Here is a 17,715-nt window from a genome sequence, read left to right as displayed (position 1 = left end):
GACGACAAAGTCTACGAAGCATGAGGTCGCACAGCCACAATAGCAGCGCATGCGCCTTGCCGCTGCACCTGTGGCCTTGATTTTGATGCATCTTAGTGTATAGCAGAAGGAATATGTCTTTACATGTCAATAACTACGAATTTTCAATAGTTCGCCTTCAAAGGACCGTGGCCTTCCATGGTCCACCCACCTCACTTACATTATATTATTTTCACCAACCCGCATTAGAGGAGCGTGGTGGAATATGCTCCAAATCTTCTCCTCAAAGGGAGAGGAGGCCATTGTTCAGCAGTGGAAAATTTACAGGCTGCTAATGTAACATTATATTAATCGTTCTGATGCATGCACAATGCATTTTCAGGTAGATTTCACAAACAGGATTGGCTCCAAGCATTTTCAATCTCAATCTTCAATCAATCAAAAAAAACTTAATTTATCTTTAATAATCAGAATTATTAAATTTGAGCAATGTCAAAACAATCAACCTTCCTCAATTTTATTCCTTTCTTTATAAATATATGTTTTATTTATTCACATACCTTTTATAGTCAGCGTCATGTTTTAACATGAACTGCGATACAGTGTCCCTGACATTTATGTGTAAGTTTCTTTTACTTGTTTAGACACACATTCTCGACAACAAAGCTTTAAAAAAAAAGCTTTAATACTTCCTCGTTCCTTCCTGAGCGTGTCATGACATTTCATTGCGCTGAAATTATTGTTTCAATGAGTTTTAACTGTTATTAATTTAATTTTTATAAGCGTCTATCAAAAATTATCGTTGATTATATTCAATATCTTTAATATAATAAAACTTAAATGAGAGAATAATTACGAGATAAATTCAAATTCTAATCATGTATGTGAGTCTGAGCTTTTGTTTCTATTAAGTAGGCAGACAGTAAAGTGCCATTGCTCATAGCCAATGTAGCCAATTTTCTAACTAAGACATGTTATTATGCATGTAATTAGAATACGTCAATGTATAAACTTTCACATGGTCGAGCTGTATTATCATATAAGAGACTATCTTATAAAAAGATCTTAAAAATGAAATATAAAATTTAAAAGGTCCAAAGATTGGTCCAAAAATCTAATTTCCTCGTCGTGATATTTGTATGATATGTTTATTTAAATACGATCTAATGAGAATTATGTTAATAAGCCTTTAGATAATTATTTATAAACTGTCAAAGTAACACTTATACTTTATATATATAGCCATAAACATATATTTACGAAGAAAAAGAGCTCCAAACAACATAAGTGAGATTCATTCAATTTAATAATTTTAATTTAAGATCAATAGTTTCATTCAATGGCCTCGAATATACTCATGTTGTTTGTATGTATGTATTTTAACTAAATATTTAAAATACAAGTTTTTAAAAACACATGAATGAAATTGAGAGTCGTATCCGGAATTCATGCGTTTATTTGTATTATCGTCAGGAAATGTTTGTGTTAATCGTTTTCCATCAAATAACATTAGTATAGGATGAAACGACCCAAACAATCTCCTTAAAAGAAGAGCCCTAAGCCCAGCGGTGGGATATTTTAAAACGTTACTTTATTCAATTTCGAAAGCATCCTTACACTATGGTGATTCACCGTTGTGTAAAATCCATTAGATCATTCTAGAAGCAAGGTAAGTCAAATACTTTAAGTTATTAAAATATATGTTATCTCTTGATGACCTTGCGTACATTTTTCACATAGCTCAAGTTTCCGCTCGATGACTTTCAGATTGGTAGACCTTAATTAAACCGCTTATTGTGAGTTTATATTGGCTGTGATTATATATCTTCAAAATTTAATCTGTGACCGTAAATTCATTATAATAAAAAAAAGTTATTCAAATCGTATCAAAATCATATTAATATCTCAGTTATGTTTTTAATAATTATCATAATTAAACAATATAATATTAAATAAAAGGTACTTCACAAAATTCACATCAACAAAAATAAATGTATATACATATATTAGCCTGACAGGTGTTGTCCTGATGTTTGGCTCACAGTCTCCATTAGAACCAACAAAAAAATTTAAATATTATAAATCTTAAAAAAAAGAAGAATTAAATCGATAAAGTCGTTCTTAAATTATAGCGTAACCAAGAGGAATAGGAATTCTTTTTATATACATATATGTATATAGATAATTCTTCTGTATGTCAAAAAAACAGACTTAGATTCGACATAGTAGGTGAATCTGTAAAAAAATAAGTCTGTTATCACTCGTATGAAGTCAGGACAGACGGCAAGTACTTTAGATTATATTTTATACACAAAACAATAATATTTCCATATATGAATACAAATGAATGCCAACAATTTCAAAGGAAGCAAATAAAAAGGTAAAGTTCAGTGAGAGACTGACGTGAAACACGATTTATGCGTGAAAATAGCAAGATAAATTTAAATAATCGGAAGGCACGTTGTTAACGTTGGAAGTATACGTTTGAATTGAGAAAAGTATGCGTGATCTCAGAGGGACGCGATGTGTTAACAAAAATGTATTACAAGCTACTTACTTTACAAATTTTATCTGACTTTAAAGATGCATGCAAAGTAAGGTAGTCATTAATTCGTCTGGTTTTTGGTGTTAGTTGATATCATCCATTGATACATTTTAATAATTACTTTGTTATTAATAAAAGTGGAATATACAGGAATTCATTACTTATTTTTCTAACCGGCGCCACCCTTCGTGGCGCATTTTTTTAACTTTACATAGGATCGCACCCAAACTGGTGATGATTATGTCGTCTTGACTGGCTACGTCAGCCAATCCCAAGAGAGGCCAATTAACGCAGGATCATTCTCTATTTCTCATAATCGAATGGAACAGCAAATCCGATAAGATCGGAAAGAGTCCTGGCGCAGGACCACGGACGTGTACACACTTCCAAATTCCGGGCTGGTACTGAGCTCGGCCCGACCTTCGGTTTGAAACCAGGACCTCGAAACCTGCAGCCTTAAATCTAGCCTCTAGACTGTTGACTTCCTCTAGCCTCTAGAGGAAATCAACAGCCAAACTATAATCTATAAACTAACATAGATTTATGATTATATCGAAGATATTGATCAACTACCTAACAAATTAAGATCTTCGAATTTAAAGTCTTATGCCTCTCATAGGGATTTCTTAATGTACATATATATGTGGACCTCATACTGAAGTCCTTTCAATAAAATAAGTACAAAATGTATGTTTACAATATAAATAAAAGAAACGAAGCCATTCGGGGTGGTCTTTTTTTAATTTAACATGCATAAAATAAGGCCGAATTGACACACGCCACATATAAAAAAAAAATAGTTTTTTTATGATGTTTTATAACTGCGTCAATTAAGATAAAAATCTAGTCTAGCACATATTTAGCCATTCATATGGAACGTTCCGTAACTCTGCTGTTACTTAAAAGAAAGTCATTCAAACGTTCACACGACAGGTATTCTTATCGAGATTACATAATTATTATAATATTTCTATTGAATATAAAACACGTCAAATTTAGATTCTGTGAAATATAATAGTTTATATTGATTGTATTCAAATCACATTGTTGATTATAAAGCGCTAGGAAAGCTGTTAAACCTTGTCCGGTTTCTGTGTGTACCGATTGACATTTCGATCGGTTAAACAGTATAGAAAATAAAGTGCTTCAGCGCTATATACTATAAAGTTACAATAAAGTGGATCACTATTAAACTTTCTTCATGAAAAAAAAATATACGACTATATGTGCCAACGTTTATTAAGTCTAAATTTCACATCATATACTGACATACAATTTTACATGTGAAATGCGAAATTAGCACAGATTATGCAGTCAATTGCGTATCTTTAAATATCCAATTCTTATGTATGTGTGTGTCACTGAATTCCTAAACAGCTGGACTGATTTTGATGGCTGGATGGTTGCGATTGGTTCAGTTAGGGCTAAGAGTTTGTCTAGAAAATTTTAACTGTAGTAAAAAAGGTCATATTTTAACCGTACGGATTCGGGACGGCAAACTAGTACAATTTATATTTTTATTGTAATTAAATAAATACGTTATACAGATACGTCATACAACGACCTGTCACTTTTGAAAGTTTAAAAAACTGGCAACTCCCAGGCCGTGGGTGACAGGTTATAATTAATATTACTCAATTATTTAAATCGGCATGGCGCCGTCATATTCGATTGTTAATTAATAGTAAGTTGCATTTTCTTTTAAAAACAGCTTTATAAATGTGTCTTTCTTGTAAAATTGTATAGCATGATTATTTGACACGCCTTTAAGCATGAAATTAAAAATCTTTTGATTCGTATTCTTATGAATAGTTTATATGACATACAAAATGAAGACAATGTTACCTACCTCAACGGTTCATCCTGGATTCGAATACCGGATCAAGAAAATAAGAATATTTTTTTATCTATGAGTCTTTAATAGTTGAAGTTCGCTCCTATGCCTCCAGAATTACGTAAAGCACTTGGCGCCTGATTTCAACAGTTGTGTCCAATTTTTATACCATTATGATAAAACGAGTTGGAAAATAGAGAGTGCCCTTGGTACTCCGTACATTTGCGTACGTTAACATGTCCAGCACTTTTGGTTAATCTCCGCTGAGAACGCCTTCAAATCAATCAGAAGGAAAATTATGGACAAAATACACAAATCACGAGATGCATGATAAGGGAAGAAATAATAGACATAATCTAATATTTTCTAGAACACAAAATAAAAACTAATCTTTCAGTAATAACATGATTTGAAATACCGAACCGATAACTATTAAATAAATCAAAGACTCAAAAGCGCAACAATATATTAATCCAATGATTTGAATGTCGCAGGCACGAATCTGATTTTTGAGCAATTCTAGTACCCACTTCTAGAACAAGGTTTACATAGGAATACATTACTGTTATTATCCTAATTTAAAAAAAATGGTAATATTGTTAGAAAATATATAATGCTTGTTGAATTTCTGATCGCCGACGCACAAGGCGGTCTTATGGAAGATTTTACTTCCTTAAATATCAATAGTATAATTAATACTCTAATTGTATACGATTACGTAATTCAAAATTTCAAAATACTAATGTATCATATTAAATTACATTAATAATATCAATTTTTATCAGTCCCGTAATAACTTTTATGTAGCTGTTTTTTATGTAGAGCCATCGCTTTCTTCAAATTTATATTCAGTTATTTTATAATAATTGAATTAAACATGCTCTAACAGTTAGTAACAGCTTTATTTGAAAAATATTTATTTTAAAATATATATTTACTCTTTGAGATTACATATCATGGTAAACTTCGAGTATATTCCGAAGATTCCGCGTCAAAGATTGTAAAGCTTGTATTGTATGATTGGAAGCAATAATATCAAAAATATTTCCGATTTGTATTTTTGCGTACAGTCCCTTTATTAGGAAAAAAAACGACAATCTGACAAGATATACAGAGAACCAGCCGCATCGCAAGCTTTAACCCGATAGATAGTACGTCCTCCCTTGGAGCTGTTGATTGATATTCACTCTATAATCTTTCTCAATAAACAGGCAATCCAATGCTAAGTATACAATAAAAGGCAAAGTTCTTCAAATGAAGCTGATAGATGCTGGTATCAAAGAAACAAACTCATTAGTAAATTTATATTATGAGCAATATGGAAATTACGTTTAATCACCATATGTATGGGCTTATTTTATACAGAATTATCGCGATAAAATCGCAAGCCGCAGATAGTCATTAAATAAAATTTGAAATATACATAATCAAGGTATAAAAACAACATAATAGCCCGCCTGGGGCATTCTGACACAGTTGACAGACACGCGGCTCCCGCACCTCAGCAAATTTTCAATTCAAGGATCGATCCATAATACTTTTTATATTGTAACCTTTATCATATTTTCAAAGTCGAAATATTCGATTTTATGTTCACACGAAACACGTTAACATACGAGGATACATAACGTAAGGACGGAAATAAATTCAGCGCAACAATCATGGCCGTTGAAATCCATAATAAATGACGGTATTGAGAATGACACAGCTTTTGTGCCAAATGGATTATTTCTTTAATAAATCATTGGAATTCAATAAGTGTACCTCTAAAATGTATACACAATGTAAAAAATTACTTAAGGATGAATATTTTAGAGCCGAGATGGCCCAGTGGTTAGAACACGTGCATCTTAACCGATGATTTCGGGTTCAAACCCAGGCAGGCACCACTGAATTTACATGTGCTTAATTTGTTTATAATTCATCTCGTGCTCGGCGGTGAAGGAAAACATCGTGAAGAAACCTGCATGTGTCTAATTTCAACGAAATTCTGCCACATGTGTATTCCACCAACCCGCATTAGAGCAGCGTGGTGGAATATGTTCCATACCTTCTCCTCAACGGGAGAGGAGGCCTTAGCCCAGCAGTGGGAAATTTACAGGCTGATTATGTATGTTTTATGTAGGTGTATTATGTATGTGTGTGTATGAATATTTTTATATGTACAGCAATTTTTTTAAATTCATTTAATACTTCATCAAACCACACTTGAGCAGCGTGATGGAAACCAAGCCATCTCCTCAGAAAGGAAATCCTTTGCACGGAATTGGGATGTTCTGCTCCAATGCTAGTTGGTCGATACATTTATGGCAGAATTTTACCCGAAAGCATGTGTCGGTTGAAAGTCCTCACAATGTTTTCCTTTATCGCAGAGTACGAAATGCATTATACACAAATTAAGCACATGCAAACTCAGCTTGTTCGGATTTGACCACGCAACTTTCGGTTAATATTCACGTGTTTTAACCACTTCAGCTCTTACTCAGTTACTTTCAATTTTATTTAACAATATTCCATTTTTAAACAATAGGTATTTTATCTTAAGAGATATTATTTTTATATACACTAATCATTCTAGATTTTTATTTGTAAAAACTCGTTCACAATCGGCGAAATATAAAAAAACAAAAGGTTACGAATCAGAAGACTTAGTACTTTGAATTTCCATTCAACAACCCAATAAGACTAAAATCAAGCCTGCATATGTTGCAATATTAAATTAATATTGTACTATAAGCAATTATTTTGTAGTTATGTATACTTATAAATTTATTACAAAGAATGTGTATTTTTTTATTTAAATTGCCTTTTATAGCACATGAAATGCTTTCATAACTGTCCGTAACGTAATGTCGTATAAATTATAGCTGTTATGTAAATAATTATAATAGTCATATAAAAAGTACACAATATTCAAGATATAGTTTTAATGATAATGCAAATAGTAAAGAAAAGTAAAATCTCTATATATATTTGTGTTTATAAAAAATATATTTAAATCCAATTATATTATATGAGTGAGGTAGTGTAATAACAGACCCAAGGAACAATAGATCCCATGCTTGGGGATTTTTTTTATGGCGTCGGTTAGCGTCTATCTAAGGTTCTAAGGTTAAATGCTCACCAGGACCCATAGAGATAGACGTCGTATGAAATTTTAAACAATTTCTAACATAACTATAATGTAATTTAGTATCAACCTTATGAACTACGATGTTCTGCTACACTGGTTCACTTACCCTTCAAGCCGGAACATAAAATACTAAGTATTACTGCTTGACGGTAGAATATATGATGAGTGGGTGGTACCTACGCAGACAGGCTTGCACAAAGCCCTACCAACAAGTAAAGTCGATATGATCGTTATGAATGACTAATATCTTTTAACATTATAAGTTACTATCATATAAAATTTAGGCTGTATATATATATACATAATTCATTCATTCAAAAGAAAATATCGATATCGAGTTAAATATACTGATGTGAAAATGAAAATACAATTATTTATAAAATAATATGACAATATGTATTGCACGCACTTGACCGGTTTCGCAATCATAAAATAAATAGCTTATTGTGATGTGTTTTTATTATGCTTTCATAAGGATAATAATCACACGATAGAACCGTTTTACAACATTACAGCGTCCCATCAATGATTCGACTATTTTGGTGTCACTTAATTAATATGATTTATATTTCTGTGATTTAATAATTATACAAAATGATATTATTAATTTATTTATTTATTTATAATACAAAACTGTATACATATCATTACAGGACATGGTTGTCTTAATTCGATATTACAGTCATACAACAATATTTAAAATAAGTCTCTGATGCAACAAAACAAATCCACCATGTCGGCTATGACGTTGAGGGTACGTAAGAATTACATTATTATTATTTAATAAGAATTGTCACAAGTAAACAGTGCAAGATTTGTCCCAGTGTGCTGAGTAGAAGCTAAACTAAACTTCTTTAGAGTTTATACCATCTCGCTGCTCAATGGTTGGTTAGTGGTTATGCATGTGGCAGATTCATGGCGTTTGCGAGAAGGTTTTATGCTTATTTACCACGCTGTTCCAATAAAGATCGATGCATTTAGATTCTACGGATTTTCATCTAACACATACAAGTTTCCTCACGATGTTTTTCTTGGCCTTTTTTTATTAGAAAAACATTAAGTGGGTGCACTTTGGAGCCGAGATGGCCCAGTGTTTAGAATGCGTGCATCTTAACCCATTTGTTGCGGATTTAAACCCAGGCCAACACCACTGAATTTTCATGTGCTTAATTTGTGTTTAAATTCATCTCATTCTCCGTGATGTTGGAAAGAATAATGAGGAAACCTACGTGTGTCTAATTTCAATGAAACTCTGTCACGTGTATATCAACCCGCATTGGAGCAGCGTGGTGAAATAAGCTCCAAACCTTCTCCTCAGAGGGAGAGGAGGCCTTAGCCCAGCAGTGGAAAATTTTACAGGCTGTTACTATTTTTTTTTTTTTTTATGTCATAGGTGGCAAACGAGCTGGAGGCTCACCTGATGGAAAGTGACTACCACCGCCCATAGACATCTGCAACACCGGGGGGCTTGCAGGTGCGTTGTTGGCCTTTCAGGAAAGAGTACGCTCTTTTCTTGTAGGTTCCCAAGTCGTATCGGTTCGGAAAAACCGTCGGCGAAAGCTGGTTCCACAGAGTGGTTGTGCGAGGCAGAAAATGTCTTAAAAATCGCGCTACACATTATACAACAATTTTATGAACTTTATGAGAAATATGAAAAATAAGCAATAGAGAAAGTAGGAAGTCAATAAACATGACTATATTATTTTCAAAGTGGCTATTATATTAACAGTGACGAGAGTTACGATTGAATATCACGCGAATTACTTCCGTTACTTCAGAAAAAAATAATAATTGCATTTTTTATTTAATACATTATTTATATTTGTAACACATCTACAGTTTAGAAATAGTTTATTTAACCTCGTTAATTTTAAGGCGAGGTCTTGAGATCTGAATTGACTCTCATATGGGACCTCTAAATTGGCTCAATTAGAACTCATATAAGTTTTTATTTTTATTTTCTTTGTTATTTGAGTTAGCAAATAAAACTGATTCCTAACTTAGTTTAATAAATATTGAGCACGATGATATCATTTTCAATGAACTATTCTTTATCAGAAGCATTAAAAAATGACTTCTAAAATGTAAACTTTAAAGTCTGAAAATAATATTTTTTAAATATTGCATTTCTTTTCTATTCGACACTTCTGCAATCGTGTATCGAATTCCTAAAAATACTTATGCAAAACCTCAAGAATTCCAGTTAATATTATACTCTGTCATAAAAGCAATAAAACTATTTTTTAAATGCAATTAAAAGTAGTGCAATGTTGCAATTTCCAAAGATCATTTCGCCTTCGTTACAATAGCCGCTTTAAATAAAACGTAGTCATAATTCTTTAAACTTTATTTTTTTTAAATATCAAATCAAAATATAATAAGAACGAATTCAATATAAGTGGCTTACGTGTCTGTCCGTCTGTCATACGAAAAAAGGTGTATGGTTTTTTATAAAAATCTAAACACATCGGTGATAAAGTAATTTGCAAGCCAATCTGGGTACCACCTATTATTCAACCACCATACAGTAATGTTTAACTTTCTATGTTACAAAAGCTGTTTTCAGATTGAAGCTTTCATGTGTAATAAACATAGGATATACATCTTAACGAATGTGTTTACGAATTATGCCTCGCTAAAGTAAATACATTAAAAATGTTAGATGATACGAATAATATGTTTATAACATATATTATAATATATTAAAATCACGAACCTACACTCACACATGCATTTATATACATTATATAATCTTTAACGTGATTTTTTTTTAAAGAATATCTTTTCATTTTAAAGCACCTTTTTTTGTTCAATTTTTGTAAAGTAAATCAATTTAAACTTTAACAAAATATAAAGTTATAATAAACCAAAACACAAATATATTGAAGATATCCTTTTGTACGTCTAGGAATACTTAGTATACACACAAACATTACACACAACCTTATCTATTAAAGGAAAATGATTAACTTCTATTAGATTTTTCTTTGTTACCCCTTAGACCTACAAGATTTAAATGTTTTAATATTTTCCTTAGTAAAGACTTCAACGATGTTGTAGCGATAAGCGTTTAACAATTACGTTATAAGCATTATTAAGATGTACTGACGTTACGATAAAAATACTAACTAAGACAAATACTATGTTAAATTAAGTTATAATTCTTAATTATTAAAGGACGTCTTGAGCAGGTTGTACATTATGAAAAAAAATCTTGGTTTGAAATAAAACTACAGTGATAAGACATCCTGATCAATAATAATTTGTTTACTTAATATTATATAATAGTATTTACTTTGAGAATGCTTATTATAAATGCAAACACAATAACTTTGATATATACCTTAAATATATTAATATATTAGAATAACATGTAACTATTAACCGCGCTAGGACCGCAAAGGCATTCTGGCAATGAAATATTAAGATCAATGTCGTGAATTAACGTATTATGTATAATAATCATGTTTAAATTGATCTTATTAGTGAGAATGAAAACAAATCTAGGAAGTCACTTATAACCTATTTCTAATTATCGCATTGATTTGAAACTTAAGAAATCTGGATTACAATACAATAAAATAAATACCATAAAAAAATAAGATAAATAAAATTTTAAATTGCTAGCAACATTATCAAATGTATTTATTTTTTAATTCTTCAAATTCTTTATAATAATTTAAATAATCACCTTTACTTATAAACCTTATAAAAAATTAAAAAAACTATGTATTTTATATTACTGGTCAGTTAGACACATTTCGTTATGATCTATTAAGAAATTGACAATCGAACTTACATTAAAAAGGTTTATTATTAATCCACATGCACAATAAAATTTAATTAATATTACTATTATACAATCAAATCGAATCTTAAGTTTAATATCTCGGTTAATAACACGATTTGTATTTATTTCACAAGTGAAACTAGAAAGACAAATATTGCGAATTATGTCAAATAGAACGTAATAAGATTACTTCTTCTATTAAATATAGAGTTTAAGAAAAACATTATTACTTTATCTTATATTATCACTTTATTAATAATAATTATTAAGAATAACATGAAATCACAATCACACCGTACAAATGTCAAATCATAAAAATTATGCGCTCGTTTATTTAAAACATTGAACACCACACGCAGTATTAAGTCCAAAAAGTCTGCCATTGAAATTTGTATCTATCATATTCGCCTATTATCAATGGCATGTCCCAATACTTTCACGCGCGAACTACGACCACCCCCTCTGCGCACGCGCCGAAGTATAAAAACACGCTCCCGCCCTCATTTCAATCAGACGCAAGTTGCACTTCAACATAGCGATTCCTGGAAGACACTAGTCTTTCAGCAGCGCTATTAAAAAACAAAACTCAATATATAATATATAACTCTTTCTTTCTTTCACTTCTGTGCTTTAATTCTTATTTCAAAATGAAATCCATGGTAAGTACACTTTTTTACTTTAATTTCTTCTTCCACGCTGTATTTTACTATGAAAAAATTATATATTTTTTTTATACAATTTTTTAATGATTAATGGCAATCTAATGATCTAGTATACATCACTTATGCTAATATTGATATATTTCGAATGATTAACTGCGCGCCGGTGGTAGTTTAAACGTTATAACTTAATTTATTGTCGTATCTCTTATCGAACCAGTCGCTGCACTTTGTTAAGCAGCCTCGCCTAATACAAAGCTGCGGGATAGCTAGGCTCTACCCTGCCTGAGCAAGTCTATAACCTAATTATATGGCAGTACAACAAGCTGTTTCTTTCACAAGCTTTCAAAGCGATAAACGAGCAATATCATTCTGTTAACAGCGTCGGAATAAATGTTAACATTATGCAGTGTAAATTAAATTATAATTTACGATCGATTTATAAAGCTATTGGTAAAGAATCGTTTCTAATGTCTCAAACATCTCAAATTCATTTAATTTCCAAGATAACTCTTGACAGATTAGACATGTATACAAAATATATACGAGCATGCTTTTGTTTCTGTATAAATACCTCACGGTTTTCTTGAGAAACGATTGTAACGAAAAAACCGAAAACTGGAGGTCAATATAACAAGTAAAATCGACAATAAAATCTAAATAATATTTATGATACCCTTTAACACCAGAACTCTAGAATTGACATATTACGATAACTTGTAAATTAAATAACGAGTAAACTAGCGTAATGACTATGTCGTAAATTAAAAAGTTATCGAGAGTGCCCGTGCGCCCGCGCAGCACGCGACTTGCGGGTCATTGTCACTGAAATATTTTTTTACTTCGCGCTCCACTTGTAATTGTTTCCTCATATGAATACAGCACGCTCATGCTTAGTTAATAGTTAAATTTCAATTTATTTTTAATTTTTTTTTTCCACATCTACATTATAGCCTAGAGTACAGTACTGTCCTGTACTTTTCTTTGCTTAATATAAAAAGAAAAAAGTTTGTCAAAAAAATATTGTAAAAGTTACACGCCAAATTAGATTTTGCCAATCACATATGTTCAGATAAAAATCACTCAATAATTTAACCAAAAAATGTATCAGCAAAATTTTAATACACATTCAACTATTGATAGAGTTAGCAACATTTTTTTTGTTACAAGGTTTCAAGCGTAGCGAATCAGAGCACAAATATTCCCGCGAACCGACGCCACCCTCCGCGTGCGCGTTTCAATGACATTGAAAGTTATCGATTGATGCAATCCTTAGAAAATGCATAGCGTAAATTCTTTGTTAAAATATATTAATACCCTTAAAAACGTTTATTATTTATTTAATCACGTAATAACTAAATTATCTTTTTATAATATTATTCGTGGTAACATCTCAACTCACTTATTTTCACTGAAGTTCAGAGGACGACTCAAACACCGATACTGTGTTCTCATAATGACATATGAATTAATGTAGTTTTTAAAATTATAACTTTGGACGCATAATTATAATACTACTAAGTACAAAGGTACATAAAATATATACAATGCTATACAAATCTTTCGTCGTTATTTGTGTTGTATAAACCTTTTTGATAAGTCATCACATTTATCTTATTATTGTCGTCGATTTCAAGAGCATTTTCAAAATGAAAATATAAATTCGTATGATAATGTGCAATCGCAATTACTACGTAAAACGCCCAAATATAGTAAGGTGAACGCTTACAGGTATCACCAATTAACTCGTTCGGTCTGATCATAATCCATTTAAGCATGCAATGTCAAATGGACCAGTGTTGCGAGCCGCAATATCTTATACGTCAACTGTATCTTAATCTTGAAGCAATAAGGTTGAGGTCTAATTTATTCATAATGTTCACGCATCGTGCATGAAATACTTACTAGTGTTGATAACGATTTTAATCAATGCGATCGACATATAAATCTAATAAGCTACAATTGAAACACTTTATTATAAATTCTTTGTATTTTGATATGTGATTCTATTTGTAAAGAACATTTACGTGAAAGGGTTTTAAGGTACTGATGAAATTTATCATTTTCATATCATGAATTATTGAATCGGGGCCCGTGGAAAAATATTCCGGAGACTACCGGATAAGTTGTTTGTTATTGTCGTTCGCCTCGCCGCTCACTGGCTTTTTGTCTGCATTCCATTGCACGCTAATTTAGAAGGGCAGGCCTACGCGTCAACTCGCAGTATCGATATACCAATTATATCAAATTATAATACGCCCACCTCTATAAAAACTGTATCTGAACTTTAAAATTAAATATGGTACTTAGTATTTTCACGATTTTCATAACTAAGATATTCAAATAACCATTCGATAAAATTTTAAAATGCTTTTTAGCTAGTCCGACCTAAAGTTCTAGAAACACATAGCACAGTCATGAGACATATAAAAAAAAATGTCATATTGATATGCGAGGGAAACCAGTCACTATGTGGCGGTGGGCAGGTCCGGAAGGCTGGCTTCCTGCTCCGTGACCTTCGGACAGCCTTCAGACCTTGACGCCATTCACTTAGTACTGCTTTACTTTTATTTATTGTCAATTATCTACGAAAGCGTTGACTTTGCTTTGTTTCGCGCATGCGATCATTTACGCACTGAGATATTTTTTGTTCAAGACCAGAATGGAATAAATTAACTTTTCCTGAGTACTCTAGGAGTCATTTTAAGTGATTTTTTTTTTACGTAAACTATATAGGTAACGATTCATCATTGTGAATGAATTAATTTCACCACACAATACATAAGATCTAAAAGAAGGTCGAAATGCAAACACGTGCGATTTTATCAACAATTTTGTAACTTCGCGTGCTTGTCTTACATTTGTAAAATGTATTTATTAAATCGTCTTTGTTCTTTTGTCGTGTGAAAAACTTAACATAATTAAATTATTTTAATAGAAATTACAAAACATTATTTGATTATTCTAGTTATTTGACGTGAGTGATGTCTAAATTAGTCATTTGATTATCTCACTCAACTGATCGGATCGGACATGACCACAAGCCCTGACATCATTACGTGATTCTGAACATAGGCTCGCCACGAATTCCATGATAAATCTATTAAATTTTCGACCATATTAACTTTCACGATAAATATATATTTTCTATTGCTATCATTAGCTACACATACTATATTTTTGCGTGACTACATACATACATATGACTTAATTTTATTCATCGTATTGATTTCATTCTTGCTTGTGCTCGTGGATCGTCGTATATTTCCAATAAAATAACATTAAATTGCTTTATAATAAAGCCATTTAGAGCTGGTATAAAATTGAATTTAAAAATAATTGCGTGTAAATTTTATTGCATTTCAAGCAATAATTATATATTTTGTTTGTCATACCTATAATGTTCTCGTATCCTTATTTAGAATGTGCCGTAGAATAAACACGTAGTCTCTATCACTACATACTACCCAGCCCACTCGTTAACATTGATATTATTTCTCACAATACAAGGGCTCTCATTATTTATTCAATAAAAAAAAACTATTCTGAAATACCGGCATGTAGAAAACACTTGAGTAATGCTGTATGACTATCGTTAGTAACTTTTTGTCGTTAGTAACTTCGATTTAATTCAATTAGTTTATGATCATTGTGAAATGTAAAAAATGTGCCGTTAATAAACCTTTTTACACCTGAATCGCTGGCATGCATGTTTCAGGGTTATCCATTAGTAACACTTTATTTAAAAAATTACAACCTTATTTATAAATATTACTTATCGGTTTTAACAATTATTGATTTGAAATTCGAAATAAGACATAGACAAACATATTTCTTGACTTATCACTCCCTTAAACAACAATTGTGTATAGGTTACTTTTATAAACAAATTTAATATATATATTTTCGTTGAAATAGTAAAACAATGTTTAAATAATAAGAAATATTGTGTTTAATAATTTATTTAAATTTAAACATTAGCATTGATATCTATCGAAGGTTACATTTATGCTGTAATAATACATTATCAGTCAAATAATATACCAGGTCATAATATGTAATTCGAAAAATAAAATTACAATTTACAAGACATTTTTGGACCTAAATTTGCATAATAAGTGCGTAATTCGAGGTCTTTTTATCGGCGTATTTTTTGTAAAGTTAATTTTAATGTCATGATCTTAATGTTAATGTACCATTCGGTACTCATAAAGATCACATATTATATGAAAATAATCGATGAAAAGTTTTATACCAGCACAAAAATTAAAATAAAAATTTTGGTTTTTCAAGTCATATTTCCTTTACAGATCGTTGTAGCTTGCTTGGCGTTGGCGTGTGGAGCCCATGCTTCTGGATGGACCGGCCCTCCAGCCAACATTGCGCTGTCTCAAGATGGCCGCAACATCTTAGACACACCCGAAGTAGCTCAAGCTCGGTCAGCTCACTACGCCGCCCTTCAAAAAGCCTCCCAAAACAACCCCAACCCTCAAGATGATGGCTCTTACGATCCCCGCTGGAACAACGAACAGTACTGGCAGGGTGGTGAACAAAAATGGAACGGTGCTCAAGCTCAACAGTGGAACGATAACTCCGGACAATGGAACGATAACTCTGGTCAATGGAACGACAACTCTGGCCAATGGAAAAATGACGCTCACCAGTGGAACGACAACTCTGGTCAATGGAACGACAACTCCGGTCAATGGAACGCTGCCGCCGCTGCTCCCGCATGGAACGCTGCCGGACACGCCCCAGCACCCGTCGCTGAGACCCCTGAAGTAGCACAGGCTCGTGCCGCCCACCTTGCCGCTCTCTCTGCCGCCAACAGCGCACCCAACAACAACGGACAGTGGAACGCCCCCGCTCACAACCAGTGGAACGCTCCCGCTCAAAATCAATGGAACGCCCCCGCTCAAAACAAATGGAACGGTGCTCCTTCCTGGCAGGGACCTCCTGCTCAAATCAGACTTGCCCAAAACGGCGCTGGTATCCTTGAGACCCCTGAGGTTGCTGCTGCGCGCGCTGCTCACTTAGCGGCCCACTCACAAGTTTCCCACGCTGCTCCCGCTCACCCCCAGCAGCACTGGTGATTCATTTCCCTTCTATTCTTTCCGGGTAACTAAACTTCTCTGGGGTGTCACGCTCTCAGATAATGCGAGTAAGTGACATCCTGGAGACACTTTTAGTTCCTCTTTCTCCTTCGATCTCCTCTTCGTTTAGTAATATCTTCAAGTGCTAGTGCGTCAGACTATTCCTTCCTGTAGCTTTTGTTACTTCTCCTAAGAAATTTCTGTTATACGAACATTTTGTACATAATAAATAATTATATGTATGCATAAACGAAATATAATAAACAAAAATAAAAAAATGATTTATTAAAGAAACATTGTCTTACTTAAACAGAAATCACCCTTAGACGTTCAAATTGACTTTCAAAAAGTCTAGCTCTAGCTTACTAATAAATTATACTTTTGCATAAAACTCATTCACGCATTTCTGTCTTCAAAGGAAAAAAAATGTAATGTAATTGTAGAACATCAATACACACTCAGCCACAAATTGAGATCTAGGCACCTACACTTAAAATATAACAATGAAATGAAAAATAGCAGCAAAATACTTTCACCTAAACAAAATGGCGTGCTTCAATTATTGAAATTTTTATATAAAACAATTGTAACCGCCGACTTGACATGCAATGTGTAAACGGTGAACATCACATAAAACTAGCTGTTCAATATTGATCGATATTTACGGATAATACACTTTATA

At 32.3% G+C, this 17,715-nt stretch overlaps 1 protein-coding gene across 1 annotated transcript; it reads left to right on the top strand.

The window, feature by feature from the left end:
- Window positions 1–11,721: 11,721 nt before the first annotated feature.
- Window positions 11,722–17,327, top strand: LOC113404607 (pupal cuticle protein-like). The gene is made up of 2 exons (XM_026645537.2): window positions 11,722–11,940; window positions 16,251–17,327. The coding sequence occupies exons 1-2, from the start codon at window positions 11,929–11,931 to the stop codon at window positions 17,031–17,033; spliced, it is 795 nt and encodes a 264-aa protein (XP_026501322.2). The 5' UTR covers window positions 11,722–11,928; the 3' UTR covers window positions 17,034–17,327.
- Window positions 17,328–17,715: the final 388 nt, after the last annotated feature.

The sequence above is a fragment of the Vanessa tameamea genome, chromosome 21 (genome assembly GCF_037043105.1).
Source record: "Vanessa tameamea isolate UH-Manoa-2023 chromosome 21, ilVanTame1 primary haplotype, whole genome shotgun sequence".
In the NCBI taxonomy this organism is placed as follows: Eukaryota; Metazoa; Arthropoda; class Insecta; order Lepidoptera; family Nymphalidae; genus Vanessa; species Vanessa tameamea.
Note: the sequence above shows the minus strand (reverse complement) of the source record. Positions and strands in the feature narration are given on the sequence as shown.